We start from the raw sequence: 27,162 nt of genomic DNA, 5'->3' as shown, positions 1-27,162 counted from the left end.
TTGTGAATGGCAAATTTTTGATATAAAAATTTAGTAAATTAGACCTTACATCCTCTGACGTGGCAAAATCTGAGACATCAAAAAGCCATCCAAAATTGTGGCCTTCGATACACAAGGCTCGTACAAAAGAGTGAAAATTTTGCCTGTTGGTAACAAAAAGCCATCCAAAATTGTTCACTACTACCCTTTGCAGAAGGCACCAATTTAAGAAATTATACGTATACAGTTGGTAACAACGTTTTAGATGTATGACTACCTTCCCAGTGGCACAATTATAGTTTGTTTTTAGGTAAGAGAACGCCTCAACAATCCTGAAAAAAGGGAAGGGCGCCATTCGGGGTCAGTCACTTCATCGTGGTACTTCATTGTATTAGTTAAGATAGTTCGATATGGTGGCTTATCTATACTTATGGATAACTTAGGAGAGATATGTACCTAAAGTTGGACTGGATCGTGGTACCAGTCCATAACAATCAAGGTCGAATCATGAACCTATTCATAAAGCAAATTCAATGAAGCAACAACTGGTACCATTAAAACCGAAACGCCCGGTGGATGGCCAATAACCGAAGGAAAGGAAGGAATCGGTTACATTTTTCATTTCAGCATGCAAAGAACACCTTTGGGAAGGATCAAAGTTTTTCTCCTCTGTAAGAGAGAAGTCAGTTTACAAGCCACCGCATACGTTCACTCCAATTAATTTGTGAAACTTGCGTTCGCCTCGCTGGACCTCCCCACTGAGTTTTGGTGCCAAACTTCTGGATCCAATTAAAGACTCTCTCCTAGAGTTCGGTACCGACTTAGGCAGACACTTAAAGTAGGAAAGGAACTGATAGGGATGGGTTGTTAGAAGGATATTGCTATTTAGACCCATTTTTTAAACGCCTACGTACTTTTGTTAGTTTTTGTTTATTGATTTTTTGTTTAATTCATTCGATTTGATACCGAAAATTAAGAAAGTTGTGTGAGAGGTAAAAATAGGTGTGTGGATAGTCCCACCCTCAACGGTGGAGTCAGGAATTTGAAAGATGATCTTTCATACACATATGGAAAAGAAAAAAAAATTGAACTCATAACATGGGAATCAAAGCAATCTTTATAAAACTGAAAGACCTATTAAATTTAATAGAGAGAATCAAAAGAATTGTGCAATGCAACTTAATGGGAGGTAGAGAGATGGGTAACAAATAAAAAATATAAAAATATAATACAAGAAAATTCTGATTTAAATTGTTTAATAGATGAGGGCAAAAAGGAGGTCCACAAATAATAGATGATTAGGTTGATTTAGATGATATTAAAATCTATTTTAAAACCCCCATCTACAAACTCATCATTTTATTAAACTACAAGGATAAAACAATAAAACTGCTAGAATCATAAGATGACGAAGTGGTTCAACTCAACTTCTTCACGATGAACAATCCCTCTTCCTCATGTCTCACAACAACTGTAGGTTTAAGGTTGCTGGAAAATTTCTTACAATGTAGTCAGAATAGGCTCGGGACCACTTTGGCCCTTAGTGGCTCTGCCCCTAACCACACTTGTTGGAATATTAGAAGAAGAAAAATATGAACTTTGAAATTTAGAAGTCGACTCCAGTAAAGTCTAGACTTGTTTCTATTCATTTCATGATTTGGTTGGTGTTTTTTGAAAACTCAGAGACTGGCTCAAAGTTTATAGTCCAGGCTTGTTTCTAACTCTACACACTTTCACATTCCTACACACTCTCTCATATATAGAGAAAGCACGTGGTTGAAGATACTTTCAACCACTCATTTATTTTACACGGCTCCTTTACTTGGAGGGAGATTAACTCTTTCTTCCCAATAAAGCTAGCAGCTGTGGCCTCTTGTACACCAAGCATTCGTTTTGGTGTTGTATATTAATATGAATACAACTTTGACGTTAATATTTCAATATGGATATGGCTGGAGGCATTTATAGAGAGGGTTTAGGCCTTTTAAGTCCTTTGGATTTTAGGACATCTATCCGTTCCCCATCCTTAGCCTCGCTTGGCCTTATATAAGTCGATGAAGATCAGTTGTAAACTATACTGTGATGCAAAAGGAGTCGTTTGGCTATAGAAAACAAACGTTTCTGTTCGGTCTAAGGTAATCTGTAATCCCTTCATATATATGTTTAATTATGCATGCTTCACATAGCGAATGCTATATCTCTTTCTCTTTTCAAACCTTTTTTTTTCTTCTTATCAATGACGATAGAACATTCGAAAACATAGGGGAATCAAGAATGTCAGCTATATCATCGGTGTTGCTCCTTGTTGTCCTCTATCTCCAATCAGAGGTTCATTCGTTGGCCACCCCTTCTGATCATGGTAAATTATTTCACCTATAATTCAAAATGATAAAACAAAAAGGAAAAATGAAAAACGTGTGTAGGAAAAAAGCCACCTACAAATAGACGCGGTGTATATATATGTAGACCATTTATGCAAAGGGATTTCCACTTTTTCCAAAAAATGAGGATTAGTTGTGGGGTTCACGCGACATCGAATTTTAATGATCCAAGCCGTCTAGTTTGTAAGTCTCAATTCATAGATCATTCTTGCAAAAATTCAATTCAATCCAAAATCATTTGATTATTTAATTATCAAGATAGAATTTCATTGTTTTTTATATAACAAAGTATTTGTTAATTTTTAAACCCAATTAGATGTCTTAAATATTTTCTATTTGGCTAATATTTTGCAAAGATGATCTATGAGATGCAACTTGAAAAATAGACAGTTCGGATAGTTGAAGTTCGATGTGGAGTAGGCCTTACACCTAGTCTCCATTTTTATAAAAAAAAGGGAATTCCTTCCTTTAAAGACTTCATCTCTCTATATATATTATCACCGCAGACAGTTTATTCTCCATGAATGCGTGCAAATTAAAAGTTCTTCATCTCTTCACATTTTTTTAGATTTTAGCTACTTGAAATTCGTACGCAATGCCACTGATTTTCCATTGGAAGATGAATATGACTACGTCATAGTCGGAGGGGGCACATCAGGGTGTCCATTGGCAGCAACTTTATCAGCAAACTACTCAGTGCTCGTTCTTGAAAGGGGAAGTCTTCCTACATCATATCCGAACGTCTTGACCCAAGACGGATTTGCATATAATCTCCAACAAGAAGATGATGGAACAACGCCAGTCCAAAGGATCATGTCTGAAGATGGTATTCCTACTGTAAGAGGCAGGCTCCTCGGTGGCACGGGCATGATCAGCGCTGGAGTACACGCCAGAGCTAACATGTCATTTTATAATCAATCAGGAATTGAATGGGACATGGAATTGGTTAATAATACGTACGAGTGGGTTGAGGACACTATTGTATACAAGCCAAATTCATTCCCATGGCAATCTGTTATACGAGAAGCATTTTTGGAGGCTGGTGGATATGATCCGGACAACGGATTCAGTCTAGATCACATAAAAGGAACTAGAGTCACCGGTTCAACTTTTCACAATAATGGAACGAGACATGGAGCTGATGAACTGCTTAATAAAGGAAACCCTAACAACTTGCGAGTTGCAGTTCATGCTACAGTAGACAAGATCATCTTCTCTTCCAATGAATCAGACATGTTGCATCTTTGATGATTGAAAAGTTTATTTTAACCCAAAATTAAACCATTTGACTAACATTCTACGTAAGAAAACATTTCTTTTTAAGGATGACGAGTCGAGGAGGGCTTAGTCAAAATTTGAGTGAATTTTTCATTCCTATTTTACCCTCCACAACTAGTAGGCACGCATTTTGCACATCATTTATGTATACATTTAATTTTCTTATTTATATGAGATTTAATGAAAAGCCCTTAAGATTTAAAAAAAAAAAAAACACTTAATAGAAATTTATTAATAATAAGGAAAAAAAAGCAGTGGCATTTTCATAAATAAGTTTAAGTTTAGTATCAGTATTGTAAATAAATTGAAGTTAAAAAAAAAAGGCAATGACATTTTCGTAAATAAGTTGAACTTTGGTGACAACGACTGTTTATATACGATTAGGTCAAACTATTTAGACACAATTTGGTGAAACTAAAGGTGCATATTTAGAAGGGAAATTATTATTGACACTCAAAAAACTGTCATATTGCGTTTCAAACTTTCTATAGTTGAAAAGAAAAATACATTTTATGAGGAGTGTAAGATGAAATTTTTGAAGTGCTAATAATAGTTCACTTTAGAAAAATCAAACTTGATATCTGAAATAGAGGTTAATGGACCTTCAATAGAGACAGTGCCCTTAACCTTGGTTTTCTTCTTGAGGTTGGTGCCGTGTGTAAAAGATGATGATGGAAAACATTTTGGAAAGAATTTTTTTCTAATCAATTGATAAAAATTTTAATTTTGAAAATGAATTACTCTGGCTAGGGAACTTACCACTTTGTATAGTGGCAATGCTTGTAATTCGATTAAAAAATGTTATCAAATCATTTTTCTAGGTGGATTATACATACTAGTGTAAATAGGAGGGTTTTTCCCAGAATATATTGTTGGAGAACAATTTTGAAACAATAAAATAACAAATGTACAAAACTAAAATACTTATACTTTATTATTCACAAATGCTTGTAATACAGAATGCAATAACACAATAATTACAAAAATTAATTTGATACTAACTCGAATGAATTGAAGGTAGAGGCTAGCGTAAACGCTATGTCCTTCGAACAGTATTTCCGTCCCACTCGTGTGCTTGTGGATCTACAACGTCTGCTTGTGGATCTACAACGTCTGCTCGACCAGGATACAACTACCTAATTCTACAACCCGCACTGGATTATAGAACTCTAGCGAATTGCTTTGTGTGTTTACTCTCTGAAAAGTTTGTACGGAAGATAAGGAGGAAGAAGAAAAGATAATGATTGATGGAAATGAGGACTCCAGTTATATAGGCTCTTTCATACCTCTTCAAACACCTTTGGATGTATCTGAAGCTATACAGCTCTTTCCAAAAAGATACAGCTCTTTCCAAAGAGTTGTGTCTATTAATCAAAACGTTTTTAATTAATTTAATTAAAAACTTAATTCGAAATTAAAACTAATTGATCAGATTAATTTTAAGACCTGGTTTGGTACTGAGGTGATTATGAAAAAAGCTGGTATCAAAAAAAGCTGGGAGCTGTTTTTGTGTTTGGTAAACATTCAGCTTCAGCTTTTTTTTCACAGTTTTGGGTGAAAAAAAGCCAAAAACAAGAAGTTGCAAAACCTAGCTTTGAAAAATCGGCTTTTTTTCACATCTGTTTTACATAAAAATTTACCAAACACTATAATACTGTTTTTTTTTTCAAAAGCACTTTTACAAAAAAATTTACCAAACACTCTGCAGCTTTATTTCACAGCCGCTTATTCTCACAGCACAGCAGAATCAACTTTTTTTCAAAGCACAACAATACCAAACCAGCCCTAATTCCTTGGCCCCAAGGCCCTTGTCTTGATTAATTAATATTAATATTATAGTATAATCATCAAGCCTAATCCACACAACCATAAGGGCCAAGCCTTCAATCCATTTCCAAATGGTCCAAGTTCTAATTACTAAGAAAAAGGAATAAGCCTATATAAAGGCTAGTGAAATAATACTGTTGACCAATGTGGGACAAGAGGGTCTCAAACTCCAATATATATATGGTTGATTGTTTATCCTAGAATATATATATTGGTTAATTGGGTCTAAAATAAAAAGAATGCTAAATTTGTCATGTGACTCATGTTGCACCTCAATATGTGAAATAATATATCCTATTTCCATTCATTTTTTCGACATTAAGTATCTCTAATGCAGGTTTGTCAGCTACAGGAGTCATATATAGTGATTCTAAGGGGACATCTCATCGGGTATTTGCGAACGCAGAAGTTATATTGAGTGCAGGAACACTTGGGACTCCTCAACTTCTACTACTAAGTGGCATTGGCCCAGAATCTTATCTATCATCTTTGAATATCACAGTTGTACGTGATCATCCTTTCGTTGGGCAGTTTGTTTATGACAATCCTCGTAATTTCATTAACATTTTGCCTCCAAATCCAATAGAAGCCTCAATTGTTTCGGTTCTAGGCATTACAGATTATTTCTACCAATGTTCTCTCTCGAGCTTGCCACTTACTACTCCAGCCTACAGCCTTTTCCCCACTCCGTTGGTTGTAAATTCAACTTTCGCCCACATTCCTAGCAAAATTCCAGGACCTTTGTCTCATGGTTCTCTCACGTTGAATTCATCCTCTGATGTGAGAGTCGGTCCAAATGTCAGATTCAACTACTTCTCAGATCCGATGGACCTTGCTCATTGTGTTAGCGCCATGAAAAAGATGGGTGATTTATTAATGACAGATGCATTAAAACCATATAAAGCCCGAGATTTGCCGGGCATAGAAGGTTTCAACTTTTTGGGACAACCATTGCCAAAGAACCAAACAGATGAAGCATCCTTCGAAACATTTTGTCGAGATACGGTAGCCTCGTATTGACATTACCACGGTGGATGCCTTGTCGGGAAGGTGGTTGACGGCAGTTTCCGCCTTAACGGGATCTACGGATTACGCGTTGCTGATGCCACCCTATTTCCTGCTGCACCAGCAAGCCACCCTCAGGGATTCTATTTGATGTTAGGAAGGTATGTGATACACTTTTATTTGCAGTTGTCAATAATTTTTTTGGTTGAATGGCTTGCTTAATAACAAACTCTATGCCACTGCAGCTCTATTAGTTCTTTCAATTTTTCTGCATTTGGGCAGGTACGTGGGACTTCAAATTCTGAAAGAAAGGTCAACTTGGGGAATATTGGTGGAAAAATAGGATCTAATTGCTATATTAAATCACATGAAAATTTAAGAAATAATTCATGCAATTATATATATCAGAATAATGCATGGAGTAACCAGTGTTAAATGAACATAATATAATATATTAGAAAAACTTGTCTTAACGTGACTCTTTAATATTTAGTACACTTTATGTATGATTATGTAAAACAATGAAAAGTTCTTTTGGTGATTATAGGGGACTTCCCTATTTATAGAATGTGAGATATCTCTTTGGAAAACATGTAACTATTCATGAAGAGTAAAAAATTGCAACACTCTAATTCTAATTTCCATTCAATAATTTAACATAATAATAATATTATTAAATTTTCCAACAAAACTCAATGTGACTCTCTAATATTAAAGTAATAATAAACCCATGAGCTATGCCATACACCTTTTTATAGAGGTAGATTGTCTGTCATTCTGTTTGGGTGCCCTTCTCATCCTCTCTTATTTGTGTGGTTATTGTTAAGCCACGTCAACATTTTATATTCCTATTATTTTTTGTCTTATTATCTCTATTAAAAAAATCAATATAAAATGTTAACGTGGCTTAACCGTGATCGTACAAAATAGAAGGGGATGTAAATGGCATCTAAACAGAAGGCAGACAGTCTGCCTCCCCTTTTTATTGGATGCCAATTTACGATGGAGGCATATTATATGCCCTCCTAATATGGTGCCCTCCCCATGCCTTCTTATTTTGTGCGGTCACGGTTAAACCACGTCAACATTTTACATTGATTTTTTTTATAGAGATAATAAAATAAAAAGCAATAGAAATATAAAATGTTGATATAGCTTAACTGTGACCACACAAATAAGAAAGTATTAGCAGGGAACCATAACAAGAGGGCAGACAATTTACCTCTACTTACGATTAGGCAAATAATTATATCTTTTTTCTTTAACTGGAAAATAAAGCGGACGACCCGCTGTGCACGTCAGCTGTCAGGGACACACCTGTGGTATGTGCGTGTGCGCATCAACTATCAAGTTTTTCTATATATTTTATCATTATTTTGTCATTATTGCTAATAAAAGTTCAAATTTGCGTCCTTTTTATCATATAAAAATATTTAAATTTTGATTTGAACTCATATAACGACAATAATTAAAATGCCCTTAATAATACGGTGTGTCTTAATTTGTTTTGTTTGTTTAGAAAGTTATAATCAATATCCCTGTGGAAAAATGAACCAACGGTTCGATATTGAGATCAATACTCAAAAATTCGTTAAGGTTTTTTAGCCAAAATGATATTTGAGATTTGTATAACACATCACTTTGGTTCTTGAGATTGAAAATCAATAGAGATAGTCCATGATTGTCCACCATCCATTATTTTGGTCACTCCGTTAAGTATCCTAGAGCTCTTGGCCGGAAATTTGGATAATTTTCAAAGCTTTGTAACTCAATCATTTCTTAACCAAATTCGCCCCATAATATATCAAAATGAAGATAAGAAAGTGTAGAACAAGATTATAAATTACCCAAACTTGGTTAAGAAATGATTAAGTTACAAAGTTTTGAAAATTGCTTAAACTTCCGGCTAAGAGCTCCGTGACACTTAACGAAGTTTTTAATGGAATGACTAAAATAATGGATGGTAGACAATCTCAGAAACCATTTCTATTGATTTTCAATCTCAGAGACCAAAGTAATGTATTATGCAAATCTTAGAGACCATTTTGACTAAAAAACCATTCGTTAATATATGCGTACAAATCGATATTAATCTTGGTAACATCGATGTGTAATGAGTAAGAAGTTATATTAAGTTCAAAGACTATTGACACCCCTCAACTTCTACTACTTAGTGGTGTTAGCCCAAAGTCTTACTTATCAATTATGAAAATCTCTGTTGTTCCTGACTATCCTCACACTAGGGAGTTTATATATGACAATCCTCGTAACTTCGTTAACATTGTGCCTCCACGTCCACTAAAACCCTTAATATATTGTAATCGAACTAGGAACCTTAAATATTATAGTGTCAAATGAAATTTTTGAAGTGCTAATAACAATTTTCATTACAAATGATTTCTACCAATGTTCTATCTCGAGCCTGCGCAATTCTACTCCAGCCTATAGCCTCTTTACTTGTCCGATGGTAGTAAATTCGACCTTTGCTCACATTCCTACTCCAGCCTATAGCCAATTTCTAGCATTGCTAATTGTGTTAGCGTCATGGAAAAAATTGGTGATTTATTAAGGACTGAGGCATTAAACCTTACAAAGCCGGTCAACAGTTGCCCGGTATAGAAGGTTTTAACTTTGTGGGAGTACCATTGCCAAAGAACCAAGCAGAAAATGTATCCTTCGAAACATTTTGTCAAGATTTAGTAGCTTCATATTGGCATTATCATGTTAAGAATGAGTCTCACTTTGATAGAAGGAGGGACCTTGCATGGGCTTATAAAAGGTTGTATTAATTCATGTATTGCCAATTGATTTTATGGTGGAACTCCAACTTTCTTCATGATATCAGAACAGGTTATCCCACATGTGAAACCCAATGGCTACATGTGATCCACGTCATCCTATTGTGTTGTTCACGTGTTAGGCTTGAAAATTCGTCATACGTGAGGGGTCGTATTGAGAATGTGTCTCACATTGATGAGAGAATAGACCTTATATGAGCTTATAAGAGGTTGGGCTACTTCCTATATTGCCAATTGATTTTGTAGTGGAATCTCAACTTTCTTCACGGTATCAGAGCTAGGTTGTCCCATGTGTGAAACCAAATGGCCACACGTGCTTCACGTCATCCTGTTGTGTTGAGAATGAGTCCCGCATTGATGCGAGGAATGACCTTGCATGAGGTTATAAGAGGTTGGAAAGGTGGTTGATGGTGATTTACGTGCTATGGGGATCAAAGCACTGCACGTTGTTGATTCCTCCACACTCCCTTCTACACCAGCAAGCCACCCTAAGAGATTCTACATGATGTTGTAAATTCTGCAAGAAAGATCAGATCAAGGAGAAGCAGGCATATGGACCTCGCAATCCCGAATTCAGAATCATCCTTTGCTTTTTAAGCCTAAATAATTCACCGGCTGAGTTCTAGTTCAAGTCGAATTTGGGACTTCGCTGGCTCTTTCTATTACTCCTGCTATGTGTGCTTCTTTATTTCATACACAATAAACTTCCCTTGTATTGTCAAGGGTATCTAAAGTCTCTTCACCTTCGACAGATTTTGTTAATTTTCTAATCGCTTCAAGCGAGGAGGGTAGGCAGTAGGCTGCTTTGGAGTTGGATTTTCTGCATTGATAAAGAACATCTACTGCCAATATGAAACAATACATATTACAAAGAGAGAAAGAGTACATTCATATACACAGCAAAATATGGCTCAACTTTTTTCTGTTTTCCTTCTCATTCAATTGGATGTATGACTACCTTTCCAGTGGCCCGATTTGTTTCAAGGTAAGAGAAAGCCTCCACAAGCTTGGCGAAAGGAAAGGGCCCTTTGGGGTCTATCACTGGCTTCACCTTCCCACTCTCCAAATACGGGTTTAATTTCTTCAGAACTGCACCGTTAGAAGTAACTACAAATCTGAAACCTGGAGGTGTTACTGCACCTGTTAAGGCAACCACACTGCCACCTTCTTTCACCACCTTCACTGCTTTATCACATTGACCTGCCATTATAAAACGGGGAATGAAGTTGCTTTCAGATCTAGGTTCAAAATGAACAACTATTGCTATTAGGTTGGTACACATTTTTTCCTATCAAACTTCAGAAACAATAGCTGAGCTGGATGATTTGTCAATGGACTTAAATCAATAACCAGAATTATAAGGACTATCGTAAAAGTAGCCATCGTTTTTAGATTGATATCAAGTTATATGGAAAAAAGAAAAGAAAAAAAAAGAATGACATTTTCATTTGAAAGAACCGAACATTGTAATTCTAGATTGTTGTCATCTTTTGTTGAGGCCATAATCATGATAACACACTCATCCACTGCAATTAAAAAGCCCTTGTTGTTATGGAAACTCTTACCAATAGCATCATAGACGACATCAAATTTTTCTGGCAATTCTTCGAAATTCTCTTTAGTGTAGTCGATTGCTAAATCAGCGCCCAAGCTCTTCAACAACTCCAGCTTTCCAGTGCTTGCAGTGGCTGCTATTCTTGAAGCTCCAAATACATGTTTGGCTAGCTGTTTCGAGTTTAAACCAACAAATGTGACTCAAAAGGGAAAAAAATAAAAGTATGAAACATATGATTTTGTCAAGCAATGCTTTCACTTTAATCATGGGCGGAAGAGAATGAATTGGTACCTGAATCACCAGGCTTCCAACTCCACCAGCACCATTTAGAACAAGCAAAGATTTACCGGCAGAAAACCCTGTCTTTTCAAGACCCTCATAAGCTGTCTCGATTGCAAGAGGAAGGGAAGCAGCCTGAGCAAAATCCAGATTCTTAGGCTTAAGTGCCAATAACCTCTCTTCAACAGCAGTGTACTCTGCAAGAGAGCTAGATTGTTTAGGGCCTTCCAAAGCTTTCTCGTGTATGTCTCCATACACTTCGTCCCCCTCTTTAAAGTCCTTCACTTTACTGCCAACCTTCACCACCACACCTGCGACATCATAGCCTGGAACGGTCTGCAGGGAAACAAAGTGAATTAGCCCTAGAGTTTATAGCGTCATTCGAATGAAGCTAACACGAGCAGTATCATATAGAAAATTAAGGGAAAAGTAGTAACTTTTCTTCTTTATCCACTTCAATTTGACAAGTAAAAATAAACCATTATTCTAGTCACTCTTCCTCAGTATCAATCTTCCAATCTCAACAATCACAACAAACATTCTGAGAGCAACACAAATTCCAGATATCAAAACACACAACAACCACAATTCACAGCTTTATGGGATCGTCTAATTCTTAGGATTGGATTGCCTAACTCGTTAAATTCGAGGTATACTGCAGATAGAGGTGAATGATTTTTCGTTTTGTGAGAATTGAAAGTGCTAAGCTTCCTAAGTGTGTATTCCATCAACTTCCTTCAAGTCGGACAAAGTTTATTCATTTCTTCCTTCGACATACCTTGAATATCGTGACTTACCGAAATCCAATCACTCCAAACACCAAACCAACCCTACATATGTTAAAAAAAAACTTCTTGTTCGTCAAAAACCGAAATTACCTGGAGCGGAGAGTCAGTGTTCTTGAATTTTCCCTGCCTCCTCTTGAAGTCAACCGGGTTGAGAGCCGCAGCGACAACCTTAACCAGAACCTGGTCCTCCAGCAACTCAGGAACCGCAACTTTGTTGTCGAATTTCAAAACATCAACACCCCCGTATTCCCCATATACCCACGCCTTCATCTCCGACGGCACAACCCCGACCTTTGACACCTCTGCCGAAGCAGGGGCTGATTGGGAACTGGCAGACACTCTCAGAACAGGAAAACCAGCAGAAAGCTTGGATCTTTGGGTAGTCGAGCTTTTGGGTACCGCGATTCTGTTGTTACTTTCCCGGAATGTGAAGGAAAATTTGATAGAAAATTGATTTGGGGACGTGAGCTGAGAAGCAGTGGAACTGAGAGCGGGGGTGGTGGTTAACATTGTTGTTTCCGACCTCAACCTTAAACTGCTTGTCTCTTTCTCTGCTCCCCTTCATATGGCCATGTGTTTAACTTGTTTTTATGTCCGTGCGGGGTAGGACAGAGTACGTATAAGGTGTGGTCAGGAGCAGGATTTTCATATACAGTCCACCAATATCGTCGCGCCAAAAGTACGGAAGACGCGACTCGGAAACGCGACTTAAGGGAAAAAAGTAAACTACGTGGACGGCCAAGATATCTCGTGATGGGATTAGGGATCGACGGTCAGGAACTCAGTGCTGGTAAAACATAACCCTTTTCTACTTGGGAGTTTGTTGAGAGCCGGCTGAGAGTTGTGGCGTCGGCGGATTTCTATTTAGTCAGATCTTCGCTCTTTTCTCTCTCTCTCTCATTCGTAGGTTGGCTTTCTACTTTCTTGGAGGTAATTAACCCGATCCTTGTTTCTCTTACGTTAGACTCAGATGGATCGTTTGTTTTTTCGATTTTTTTGTATTTTTGTTTGAAAAGTGATGATTTTGTTAAGACTGTAGTGTGTTTCTGACCATTGTGGAGCAATTACCGTTCCGATCCTTCGTTTATCGTAGATATTCTCTCTGATCTGCTTTGTAAATCGAGAAATCTCGGAAATTTATGATTAATCTTTACTTTTTGTATATTTTGATTGGTTGTTGAAAATCTAGAAGAAAATAGGATTTGATGAAGCTTCATCTTTTCGTAACAGTAGATAATGAAGATAAATTAGGGATCTTTATTCAAATTGTTTGAAGGAAAGCCCTTGTTGAAACCAGATAAGAAATTAATTGAATTGGAGTCATATGAATCTTGTTTGAGTCATATAATTTTCGAATTTAGATTATGTTTATTGAATGTGTTAGTTTTAGTGATTGAGCATTTCGTGGGTGTGGATTTTGGGTAGGTTGTGCTGCAATGGCTGAAGCAAAACCAGGATTGAGGAAACCAGTATTCACCAAGGTTGGCCAGCTCCGCCCAAGTACTTCTGGGCACACTCTGACAGTAAAGGTTGTCAGTACTAAGATGGTGTTACAGAAGGGTCGTGCTGATGGTCCTCAAGGACGCCAAACGCGAATTGCTGAATGCTTGGTTGGTGATGAAACTGGTTTGATTATCTTCACTGCTAGAAACGATCAAGGTGTGTAGTTCAAGTTTACTTATTATTCTTACCGGTGAACACAAAATCTATGCATTGCGGTTGCTGGATCAACATCCAGTGTCTCCTAATCTATGCATTGCGGTTTTCTGAAAATATCAGAAGTTTGATTTAAATCTAATGGATGGTAGGCATGGATTTTCGGTTCCTGGTAACTAAGTTGGCAGTGATTGCTTGCATCACTCCGATATCAGTTTTCAGTTGATGTTTGATGATGTGATTAGGAAGTAAGTGGTGTTACTTGATATCTTTTGACAATAGTGCTTTTGATCCTGGGTAACAATATTTTAGATACAGGATGGGGATACAAGTGGTTGCAAGCTGGATTAACTATAAATTGTGTTCCAAACCACATGCATATTTTTTTATTGAAATTGTTCTGGAGCAATATGTCTTCTTAGTCTTAAACATGGGGTAGACGGATATGCTAGTGATACCATCTACGAGCATATATTTTACATACATTTCAGTGTGTAGTTTTTGCTTTTGCTCTTAGCTTGTTTAGTCTTCATATTCTGAGGTTTTGGGTATTGAATTGCATTTTTCTTAAGATGCTAGAGTTCTGTACGTTGAGAATTACATTGATCTTCTTATACATGTGTAGTAGGTGATGGCCGTAATTTCTGAGTGTGCTCATTAAGACGTAATGCTTACTACTGCATATTTCAATGTTCCTCCATGCATATCTTGTGTCCTACTGGGAGCAATGGTTTGGATCCATGGAATCCAAAATGATACCCTATGAAGTAGGGTTTGTTTCTTCAAATTATATTTTGAAATTTGAAGTACTTACTCGATCTATATGTTTGTCTTAAGAATAAAGAAACACCAAATTAAGATTTGAATGATCAACCTTCCTGTAATGTCTGAGCAGGGGTGAGCGTCCATTCAAAACCTATTCTTTTTGCTGGTGTTTCAGTTGAACCAATCTTTTTGAGTCTATCCAAGACAATTGGTCTTGCCACATAGCAAATCTAATTCACTTTGTGATTGGACGGTGCCAGTTTTATCTTTGGGTTTTTTGGTTCTAGGTCTAGTAGTAATTCAAGAGTAAAAACTCCATTAAAAGATTTAACACAGCTCACTTCAAGAAAGCTCCTGTAATGGAATCAAGGAGGGAAATCCAGACCTAAGATAAAGCAACAAATAAGCATGAAGGTGGCTGCCGGGGCGTCGAAAGAAATGACATACTGGAAACTGAGAAAAAAAAATCTTTAAAATTAGGAATAGTAACGTATATTTCTCAAAAGCGTGATCCGTGGTGAACAGTTTTGAACCCTTTATAAAAAAATTTACAGCGTATATCTGAGAATTGATGTCTTAATGTTGGGTGTATATTGTATCTCCACTCATTTGATTTTGCCTCTGCATTATATATAGTACACATTACCTGTTATTAACTGATATGTCGTGATGATGTTGTGTAGTGGACTTGATGCAAGAAGATTCTACCATAACCCTAAGGAATGCCAAGATTGACATGTGGAAAGGATCAATGAGACTTGCTGTGGACAAGTGGGGCCGTGTCGAAGTTGCTGAACCTGCCAGTTTTACGGTTAAGGAAGACAACAACCTCTCCCTTATTGAATATGAACTTGTCAATGTTGTTGAAGAGTAACTTGTCTGGTGGAGTTCGGTTCTCTACCTTGTCTTAACCGAAAAATAAACACAACCGGAAGTAAAAAGTTATGTGCTTATATGGGGCATCTGATCTCCAAAATGTTCCCGAAAGTTCACTTTTAGGAAGAAGAAATCTTGAAACTAGTACCACCCGAGTCTTTTCTTACGTTTGCAGCTAATTGTGATGGAGCTTTGGTTGGATTGCCAATTAGATGGTGATGGCTGTAAGTTTATGATCATGAGGGAACTGGCTTTCTCTGTTTTACAATCTATTTACATTTGGAAAGTACATATGGGATTAATATTATGCAATGTTTAATACTTTTTGTAACTTCGCGTGGTTTCGCTGCGTTATTTCTGCATTATTTCGTATGTTTTAATTCGTGTATGCTATGTGTCGAAAATTATTTTGGTATTTGTGAAAGTTCTTGAAAACATTGGTTTTAGTCCCTATGATCTGTAGAAGTTATAAAACATGATGGATCTCCCTTGAGGGTTTCCGACAAGGAACGAAACATGGTAGAAAACATGCTCCTAAGGTGGCGGGGGTTTTCGTTGTGACTTGTAATTGCTTTTAGAGTTGGAATAAAGTGACGGCGATTTTGATACGTGTTATCTAATGTAACCCATGCAGAAATTGAACTTGCACTTGCAGGTTGTCAACTTCTGATGTTAGTTGAAGTCGCATTTTAATATTTTTTTTTGTTACATCGGAGAGAATTGATATTTGAGGCCGTCTTATGACACGTTTTAATTATTTTAATTCTCGACTTCTCTTATATTATGCCATGTTTACTAACCCAAGATATCAAAAACTCACATGATTCCTACACTACAATTCCATAATGTAGTATATGAAACATCAAGAATTAGATTATTACGGGTAGTTGATCCCTTATTCTGACTACTCTGATTCATAACTTCTTCAATTTTAACCAAGTAAAAATGCTAATTTTATATATTGCATTATTCCCTATCTCGTCATGCTTATTGAATCACATTTTTAGTAATGCTCAGAGTCTTTTTTTTTTTTTTTTCGATGAGGCAGTAGAGGCCAGCCGTGATTCACAGCACATCACATGATTGGCATTAAACTAAACTAATGTTATACCAACATTTAGGCAATCAGAAGCAGGTGGATCAAGCATTAAACATATCATTAACTAAACATAAACTTAGTTAAAGGTTCTTAATCCATTGATTGGATGAGAAAATTATCAAATAGCTCCAAACAGAAGAAACCATGACAAAAGCTTATCCACCTTATTCTGCAGGCAGTTGGAGTTGTACCTGCCCTACAAATGCAACTAGAAGTCATTGGTCTTTAGTTGTTAGAGTGAAAACAGGATTTTGAGGATTACGAATAAGTGGGAATGAGTTGCCCGACACTTTAGGGGGATGTCCTACTCGGACTCCTACTCACAAATGGTTGTTTTTGCCTTAGTGGAACTTCGGCTACATTCCACATTCCAATTCCATCTAGTAATTGAGAGGACCACTCACATCACATGACACATAAATTAGGGTTATCATATGAAGATATGAGTGTGTGCATGGCATTACGATTGACAGACATCACACATGCAAATACACACACACACACACATATATATACGTGTGTGAATTTTGGGAGATTTGGGGTGAGTTTTGATCAATAACTGTTTGATATTTGATGATCTTAAGAGATTTGTCCGTTGTTGTCTAGTTTGTTTGATGTTCTCACTCTTATCTTCTTGTTACATGCAAGAGGAGGACATTGTCATTTATAGTTTACAATTCTAATTCATAACCTAACAATATCATATATTAGATATATATCTTACACGAATAATAAGCGTCTTTTTAGGATGTGCTAATTTCTTGTTTAATTAAAGGATTTAACATGTACTTGTAACCTCAGCGATTGGAATAATATGATCATTTTGTACACATTGGTCGCGTCCACGTCTAGTGCTTAGGAGTAGATTAGGTAACTCTATCTTATTAGATATATTCAATGTATGTTAAAATAAGAAATGTAAGGTGAATTAATTATAAATCCAACTTATCTATTTTGATCCTACCATTTTGTTGGATTTGCAGTTGGTGATAGTGTCGGTTAGTTTCTGAATGATTGAGCTTACTAGCTGCTTTGGGATCGATCTTCTATTAATCCTTTCGATGTTGCACTTGCACTTCTGAGTGCTTTTGGGTCGAATATAAAGTCATTGCCTGACTGGGGGTCTGCTAATTGATTATTGTGTGGCACAGAGAGAGAGAGAGAGAGAGAGAGAGAGAGAGAGAGAGAGAGAGAGTCTGTAGACTGGTAGTGCGGCCATGTTTAATATATCATTCTTCTCTCCTCTTTAGACCAAAATTATAGGTGGCCATTTTAAAATCTCTCAACGGATCATTTGGCACATTGAATCCACACGGATTTCTTCAATCCACCGTTCTTAATTACTGAAGAAAAAATAAAAAAGGCACACTCACGACGTCGTCTGGTCTTTAGTAAACCCTAAAGTAGTAAAGTCCATTAAATATCTTTAGCAAACCGAAGATCTTGCTATTTCATAACCACAATATATCCAGATCCCATTTTGCATTTTTCATTTTAATGGTTCATATATCCTCAAAAATCAAACACTTGTTGGAACGCACAAAAAATAAAAGCTACCATGTCTGTATATATTGCATTAAAGTATCAAAGTTAGGTTTTATGGGTTTTTTTAGCACTTTGATGTGAGTTTTCTCCTACCCTCGTTCTCGTTGTGCTTGTATGCATGCCATTTAAAAGAGTTGTCAATTTGCTTTCTTTATGAGCAGAAAAAGTTGGCTTCGTTTATGAGATCACTGCATTTGGGGAATTAGATCATGGAGAGAGAGAGAGAGAGAGAGGGTCCATGCATGCAAAATCAATCAATTTCAAGCCCTCAATTTGATCCATACGTTCACGATCCCAACTGTTGCTAGCTTGTTATTGAAATTTGTAAACTATCTTCTGCGATGGGTAGTTGGGCATGAGCATGTATATTGTTTTGATTGAGAAAATTTTAGTAACGCAACATGATCATGTTGATCACTTTCATATGAAAATATATATTTTATGTATATGCGAACTACATCTCACTTTAATAACAATCTGACTACGTATGTAATGAATTTGTTATGTCACACATTCGCCACCTAGTGTGTATAACATAATGTATAAGGTGACGTCTCGAATGTTCCGCACCTCCTGTATATTTTGTGGCTACCATTTGTCGCGTTCTCCTAGCCCAAATGGTCACTAGCATTAGACCAGTACATAACGTTCTACTTTTTGTAAGAGTGCCTAACCAACCAAGTTATCATACTCCCCTACTGTAATTTTATGATGCCATTATGAAGTCATCAGGATTCTGAAATTTGTTTTGATCAGTCTATTACATAGTGGCTGAACTAAAGCTTGGCTTTGGATAGCTGACCCACGCTTAATAAATGGACATGAGCTTTTTTTTCAGTCAAACCATACAGCATAATGTTCGGTCGAAAGAACAAATAAAAAATAATAAAGAAAACTATAGTGATTTGTCTTTTACAGTAGCTTTAGTTTTTTATTTTCAGAAAAAGAGAAGAGCAACTTACAGAGACACTCTCCTTAAAAACAGTATCATTATATGTGGGCGCAGCGCAGAAGCAGTTGGGTAGAATATCTTACTTAAGATGACTGCCACTTTGACTTCAAATTCCCGATAACCATGAGTTGTTTTCTCTGCTGAAAACGTCTGTCCATGTGAGAGCACATGATGATCGATCGGGTCAAGAGTTTGAATTCGAGATCCAAATTTCTAACCATGATGCTGCTCTCCTTAATCCCTACTTAACAATAGATTAATATGAAAGTTTATGATTAATTTTATCGTAATGAAAGATAAAAATAATCGTCAAGAATAAATTAATCTTCTCTGGAACTATATAAAATTGTCAGCCACAGTGTGAAATTAGAAATGTCTTTCTAATTTGATCTGCAGCTTTATTTTATAAGATTATCACTCAACTGCAGGAGCATAGGCCAACCACTTCAATAAAAAAATGAACGCTTTCACTTGAATGTCTGTCTGATCCATGAGTATGGCATGTGGATAATGATTGACGGTAGGTCTGAAGAACTTGGGTTTTTTTTTTCTTTCCTTCTTTTGTTTTTGCTTAAAAATGTATGCGCGAACGGTTCTTCTGGGATTTAACAGAACATGAGTCTACTTCAAGCCCTAGTGTACATTAAAAAAGTCGTATTCAGTACACGATTTTCCTGACATATGGGGCAAGGTGAACGCAAGAATATTAAGGGTTATTCCTCTTTATCTCATTTTCATATTTTCATACCGATGCAAGAATATTGTATTGCGTTCATATTTTCATCATGTGTTGAGAAAGATAAATAAATGAGATCATGTATATCTAAAGCTCTACCCATACAGCAATTCGAGATATTGATTTATGACGTGGGACATATCATAGACCAGTTTTTTCAAAGGAAAAAAGATGCAGAAACAAAGGATCGATGTCTGTGTAATCGTAATGCGGGAAGCAATGAATATTAATTCCACGTTTCTCAAATCAAACACCGACAGAGACTTTGATCAAATACATAAATAATAGAAATAAAAATTTCCGCTAGGATCTGGCCATAAATAATTCGAAACCAAATGAAGTTATATATGTATGAAATGTCATCCGGTGCAGAAGAAGTATATACAGTAAAAGTCACACCAGAAAACCAAAGTTGTAACATGGATTAAAGTTGGCCCTGTTCTATTCCCCGATGGACTGAAATCAGATATTCGAAACCCTATTCAGCGTAGGCACCAAAAAGTTGACTAGCACATGCATTTACCGGCAATTGATTAACTTCTACCTCTAGTCTACCCAAGCTTGATGTTCGGGTGAAAGATTTTTATATGACACATAATTGGTTATTGGATACTTCATTTTTCCTTCTGGAGAAAACCTATCAAGAGGTATACCACGATATTACCTTGGTGGCAACTTATATGTACTTATAACATCATTAGTTACATAAGCATCAGTAGTAATTACCTCAGGGATATTCAGAAAAGACGTATTGGACGACGGCACTATTAAGCTAGAGAGATAAAGGAAAGCATCTTCGGCACAAGTCTCGAGGTTGCTAGCTTCGGCAGCAACCTGTGGTGAAGTTACCTCAGGTTCTGCAATAGCTGGCTGAACAACATAAGGACTCTCGACATATTCCTCTTCGGCAGTCAATAGCTGAGCACCTGTAGTAGTCTAGGCAATAAGAGACCAAGGTTCTGCAACATCAGGCACGACATTGTCACTGTCACGGTGCACTCCCCCTAAAGTAATTACATATGTACATCCAACCACCCAACATCACCATCAAGATCACAAATACTAGTATTCTCCCCTATTGTGATCGGAAGGTGATGATATCGAAGTATAAAAATATTCTGATTTAGAAAAAGTCACATCCATGGTTACATACATGTGCCGACTTTCAAAGTGGTAGCATTTATAACCTTTTTGTTGGGATGCAAACAAAGACACATCAAATAGCACATGGATCCAATTTACTACGATGAATCTTGTGAATATAAACATACACTACACATCCAAACACACGAGGAGTTAGGATATTGGTGGATACTATAGGAACATGTTCTGTCAATACTTGAAGAGGTGTACGGAAGTCCATAACCCGAGATGGCATACAATTAATCACATACACAACATAAATAACGACTTCAAGCCAAAAACGTTTAGTCACGAACGCACCAATAAGCAAGGCACGAGCAGTTTCCAAGATATGATGATTCTTTCTCTCAGCAACCCCATAGTTGCGGAGTATGCAGACATGTAGTTTGATGAATAATTCCACAATCTTGTAGAAACCGGGATAACTCAGAATTTATGTACTCTCCACCATTGTCAGAACGCAAAACTTTAATATTAGAGGAATGCCGAGTTTTAATCATTTGTTGAAACAGACGAAACACATCACAAACCTCACTTTTATTTTTCAACACATACAACCAAGTCATACGAGTACAATCATCTACGAAAGTAACAAACCACCTAATTCTTGAAGTAGTACTAACAAGGGAATGCCCCTACATATCAGAATGTACTAGCGCAAATGGAAAAGATCTTTTATTCATACTTGGAGGGAATGAAGCACGATGACTTTTGGCTAAAATACATACTTCACATTTCAATTCTGAGTCCTCATTACCACTAAACAAATCAGGTAATATATGTTTCAAATAACCAAATGATGCATGCCCCAAACGACGATGCAATAACAATACCTTTTGTAGATTACTATTACATGGCGCATGAACAAAATTAGCTCTTCCAGGAACCACATCATCCACATAATATAGCCCCTCTCTCTTAGTGCAACACCTAATGATCTCATTTATCTGAATATATTGAAGCAAGCAAAATGAAGGATACATTAATACAACACAATCCAAATGTTCAATGACTTGAGGTACAGACAATAAGTTATAGGACAATGATGGAACCAATAAACAATTATGTAAGGGAATAGAGGGTGTAAGAGACATTATTCCCGCTCCAACAACATCAGCAGTAGTATCATTGGCAGTTGCCATACATTTTCTATGAGGATCTTTCATAGACTGAAACAAAGTTCTATCATACGTTATATAATTCGTTGCACCAGAATTTAAAATCCAACATGTATTGGTCATTGTAATCACACGATCGATAATAATACATGGCAATTATGGTACCAAACAAATTATGGAACCACACACTGCAAGAAACACAGAGAGCAACACTTAAAAACCAAATTACACTTCCAATCCCCTATTTTCCCTTTGTCATGATCAATAGCACACATCATAAATAGAAGGGGACAACCTTTTTTTTTTTTTTTCTTTCCCTCGCAACAATTTAGGAAGCAGTAAGAAAAACACACTTGCAATTGTGCACGACACAAGACGTTCCATACTGATTGCACAGCACAAAACAGCAAACAGAATTGCTGCATTACAGACACACGACAAGTGTAGGAAAAATGTCACATCCCAGACCGGCTCTGCCGTAACATGATATTGTCCGCTTTGGGCCTCGACTATGCCCTCACGGTTTTGTTTCTGGGAATTCAGACGAGAATTTCCCAGTGGGCCACCCATCATGGGAATGCTCTTGTCTGAACTTGCTTAACTTCGGAGTTCAGATGGAATCCAAAGCCAATGAGTTCTCAAAAAGCCTCGTGCTATAGGAAGGGGAGCATATACATATAAGGCAGATCACCCTTCTCCGTTGGTCGATGTGGGATGTTACAATCCACCCCCTTAGGGGCTCGACGTCCTTGTCAGCACACTCGCACCACACGGCAGAGTGGCTCTGATACCATTCTTCTGTCACATCTCAGACCGGCTCCACCATAGCACGATATTGTCCGCTTTGGGCTCCAACCACTCCCTCACAATTTTGTTGCTAGGAACTTACATGAGAACTTCCCAGTGGGTCATCCATCCTAGGAATGCTCTCACCCAATCTCGCTTAACTTCGGAGTTCCGATGGAATCCGAAGCCAATGAGTTCCCAAAAGACATCGTACTATAGGAAGGGGAACATGTATATATAAGGCACATCATCCCCTCTCCGTTGGTCGATGTGGGATGTTACAAAAAAACACATCTGCACTGGTACGGCAAGAGCAAGAAATACAACCCTTGCAGATTTCACTTTCTTTTTTTTTTTTTTCCTTCTTTTCCTTAGCAACAGTATACATTAGGGTTAGGATACACCAAGCTATGATGCCAAATAAAATTTCACGGCTTAATTTTCATGTATTGCATAATTTGGTATATAAGTACATACAATCCTTGTTCTCCAAGGAAAACAAAAAAGGGCACTAAGAGATATCCTTCCTAATAAAGGATTCTAATATTTACATTTCTATTTTCTAAAGACTCACGACAATAGCCACTTAGTACTACGATCTAGTGATATTCTTCTTCACTTGTAAGTAAGAGGGATTAAGTTCGATTCTTGTCAAAAACGAGTTTGAACCACATTATGCTAACTCATTGTGAGTCTAAGCACACCCTCTCCCCTTTAGTGTAAATATTTATTCCACAAAAAAAAAATAAAAAAATAAAAAAAAAAACTACTCATGGCAATAATTAAGACTCCACAGTTCTTGCTCTATTAGAATTTTAAAATCACTTGAATATCGAGTAACTTGGATCAAACGACGTGATCAACAATCCATTGATATTGACAATGAGTTTTACAGATTCTTCCTTGCCTTTGTCTTCCCTGCTTTTATATGGAAGTTGACCAAAGCACTCTAGCAGCCTAGCTCCATTCTGCACATCTTTTATAAAGGTTAGCAATATTCTCTACTCTTCTTTATATTTATATGTTTTTTCTCTTCTGTATGATATATGTGCCTAGGTAACACCAAAACTTATTGACATAGGAAAATGAAAGCACATGATTTTCCACGTCGAAATTATAACGCGATGTAATTTTTGAATTATAAAGTCCCACATTACTGATGTAGTTTTGTCACGCATGTTCGATCTCTACCAATTAAAAATATTAATGGGGCCATTCTCATCCACTCTCATTTGTCAAAAACCCTAGCACCAGGTCCAGTTCAGAGAAAAGTCTTCATTGTTCACACATAAATCATATCTATCAGTTGGAAAGCCTGTGTCCGTTCACATGTGTATACAGTGTATTGTTTTGAGCATGAAATACGAATAATTCAATAACTTATGAAGCATGCTGAAAATGAAAGATAATTAAATATCAAGTGACACAATCACGTACATTCTTGATAACGCATGTCGAATATTGTTGAGCCTTTGCAAAACGGTGTAGATTTAAACTTCGTCGATGGTTAATTTAATATCTAATCTAACAAAATCTATCGTTGTCATTTAGTATTGTAGTCTAGTGATATTCCTATACACTTGTAAGTAAGAGGTGTTAGGTTCGATTATTTCCAAAGGCGAATTTGAACCATATTATTGCTAATTCATTGTGAAACTTAGCCCAATCTCACTTCTTAGTGTAGATAACTTGTTCAAAAAAAATAAAAAAAAATTCTATCGTTTGATAAAAAATAAAAAATAAAAATTACAAACTAATGATTGAGACACTAATTAACAAGCGATTATGATACTTATGGGTTGGTTTTCAGCGTGGAATTACACTTCCATGTTTGTCTTTTCTCATAAAAAACAATAAATATGACATGCATTGTATTTACATTGTTGAATCATCCCTCGTTATTAAATTTCGACATTAAATATATATAAGTTTATTAAGTTAAAATAGAAACGAAATAATTATTAAATAACTCCTGTTCAATTTCCATAAGACTCGTGGTAGGTTAAACGTCTTTATAGCTGAGACTAATCAACAAATTAGTGCAAAACATCCCCGATCACATTCGATCCAAACATGTTTTCGGGCGCTAATAACAAGTTAGACAATACTCGTTTTGTAATTCCGGAAACACCCCTAGGACTCTTGCTGAAACTACAAAACGTGCCATCCTCACGAGCTTTGGCACTGTCCATGATGTAATGCGGCTCGTGTTAAATCAATTCTAATAATGCATGCATTCCCGTTGGAAAAAGATGGATCACGAAAAGATTCCGGATTACAGAACAAAAACTTAAGCGGCTAAACGCGTCAAAAATTTGTTTTCATAGCGACCCCACAACACCAATCTTGTCCTGACACGTGTGATTTATACGGTTCTAAGCGCTGCCACACCATCAGTGCACTCACTCTTTGCGCTTTTTTCTACTAAAAAAGTCAGAGCTCAGTCTGCAGCTCTGGACTCGTGGACTAATGACGTGGTCTTTCCTGATGTCGGTTTGTCCGATCGATTAAAGAGTAATGTTATTTATATCATGTTTTTATATTATATTTCTATATCATTTTAAGTGGTATCTGATGTAGACAGTCACATCATTTGAAAAATTTGCAAAACCCAAGGAAATAAAGGAGAAAAACTTCTCGTATACCACAATCATCATTTAATTAACTAGTTTTTCTTAATTATTAGTTTGTTAAATAATGAACTAAATTTAAAAATCTAATTAATTCAAATGATGTGACTGTCCACATCAAATACCACATAAGGTGGTATGAAAATGTGGTACAAAAATATGATATAAATAGCATTACTCTTAATTAAATAGATTTACATGGTATGAGTATACTGCTTAAAGAAGTTTCGAGAGAGAGATTGGTTATTATCACTATATAGCTATAGCATACGTTGTTAGAGTAAATTGTAGAAGTATGGAAATATTCAACATACGTACAATCTTAAGTCGGAAGAACTTATGTCTAGCACTTAATTGTCAACTGCTATTAGTATGAATTTACATGAAATTTACAGATTGTACAACAACGAAGACGCTGACAGCGGAATTCAAACCTTAATAGGACGACACGCAACACGAAAACCCTGTTTTTTTAATTATTATATTGCAAACAATATTGTTACACTGAACTATAAACTATAAGAGGAGAAAAAGATTAAATTACAAATTATATTTTTAGTTTTTTGAAGTGGGGTCAAATTACTGTCGAAACTCTTGTATCTTTCAATTTTAGACAAAAGCTTTTATGATTTATTTTGAATAAACATTTTAATATTGTTGACGTGTACATGTTATGCAAGGACAAAATTCTAGAATGTTTATTTGTCACATCCCGGTCCGGGGCGGATCACTTCTCGAGTCCGCTCCACTACCGTAGCACGATATTGTCCGCTTTGGGCTTACCATTCCCTCACGGTTTTGTTTTTGAGAACTCACGAGCAACTTCCCAGTGGGTCACCCATCACGGGATTGCTCTAGCCCCCTTCTCGCTTAACTTAGGAGTTCATACGGAACCCGAAGCCAATGAGCTCTCAAAATGCCTCGTGTTAGGTAGGGATGAGAATATACATTTAAGGATCACTCCCCTAGGCGATGTGGGATGTCACAATCCACCCCCCTTAGGGGCTCGACGTCCTCGTCAGCACACGCGCGGCCAGGGTTAGGCTCTGATACCAAATTGTCACATCCCGGTCCGGGGCGGATCACTTCCCTGGCCCGCTCCACTACCATAGCACGATATTGTCCGCTTTGGGCTTACCATTCTCTCACGATTTTGTTTTTGGGAACTCACGAGCAACTTCCCAGTGGATCACCCATCACGGGATCGCTCTAGCCCCCTTCTCGCTTAACTTCAGAGTTCCTACAGAACCCGAAGCCAGTGAGCTTCCAAAATGCCTCGTGTTAGGTAGGGATGGAAATATAAATTTAAGGATCACTCCCCTGAGCGATATGGGATGTCACATTATTGACTGCCCTTTGATCAAAAAACAAATTAAAGTGGATTGTTATTTATTGCAGCTAGATTTTCTCCTTATGGGAAATTTAAGTTGCCCTAGTAAATTGTAATCTTTTTCTTTCGTAAATTTCACGGTCAATTTAAGAGTAGAATATAAAGTTTTGATGACTTCAACTCCAAGTCATGCCATAAGATTTTCTATTAAATATCTGACATTCTTCCTCAGCATTACACGATAAAATTTTAATTGTACAAAAAATACGATTTGGTATACTTTGTGATCCAGACCATATTTTTGGTATGTTGAAAAATCGCTTGTAGAGCTAATTAATTTGCTCCTTAGGATTTTTAGGTACTGAATTTTACATTTTTGTATATGGAAAATCACTTGTTTTTTTTTCTTTTCTATATATTGTAGGAAGAGAAATGCTAAGTATACTTTACATGAATTCTCTGAGACCTCATGCTTCTGCCATAATATTTTATGATGTTAGCACTAGAATTGACGTCAAATTGTGAGATGACAGAGTGTACAGATAGTCTCAATTAGAGAAAGTTCCCTTAGCAAACCTTTTAATAAAATCAACGCGTAAATTAATGATTTTGATTCAATTAGATATTATTCACCAA

General features: G+C 36.7%; 2 protein-coding genes and 1 pseudogene across 2 annotated transcripts; 2 read left to right on the top strand and 1 right to left on the bottom strand.

Annotated features, from left to right (window-relative positions):
* The first annotated feature begins 1,793 nt into the window (after nt 1-1,793).
* On the top strand, nt 1,794-6,692 carry LOC137731395 ((R)-mandelonitrile lyase 1-like; annotated as a pseudogene).
* A 3,213-nt stretch (nt 6,693-9,905) lies between these two features.
* On the bottom strand, nt 9,906-12,444 carry LOC137732167 (2-methylene-furan-3-one reductase-like). Its single transcript, XM_068471466.1, has 5 exons — nt 11,981-12,444; nt 11,115-11,438; nt 10,834-10,993; nt 10,227-10,468; nt 9,906-10,088 (listed from the first exon to the last, which is right to left on the bottom strand). The coding sequence occupies exons 1-5, from the start codon at nt 12,398-12,400 to the stop codon at nt 10,044-10,046; spliced, it is 1,191 nt and encodes a 396-aa protein (XP_068327567.1). The 5' UTR covers nt 12,401-12,444; the 3' UTR covers nt 9,906-10,043.
* A 254-nt stretch (nt 12,445-12,698) lies between these two features.
* LOC137731118 (uncharacterized protein At4g28440) lies at nt 12,699-15,518 on the top strand. The gene is made up of 3 exons (XM_068470210.1): nt 12,699-12,820; nt 13,316-13,549; nt 14,995-15,518. The coding sequence occupies exons 2-3, from the start codon at nt 13,327-13,329 to the stop codon at nt 15,183-15,185; spliced, it is 414 nt and encodes a 137-aa protein (XP_068326311.1). The 5' UTR covers nt 12,699-12,820; nt 13,316-13,326; the 3' UTR covers nt 15,186-15,518.
* Nucleotides 15,519-27,162: the final 11,644 nt, after the last annotated feature.

Source organism: Pyrus communis, chromosome 4 (genome assembly GCF_963583255.1).
Source record: "Pyrus communis chromosome 4, drPyrComm1.1, whole genome shotgun sequence".
Taxonomy (NCBI): Eukaryota; Viridiplantae; Streptophyta; class Magnoliopsida; order Rosales; family Rosaceae; genus Pyrus; species Pyrus communis.
The sequence above is the reverse complement of the archived record's forward strand: the minus strand, read 5'-3'. Positions and strand labels throughout refer to the sequence as shown.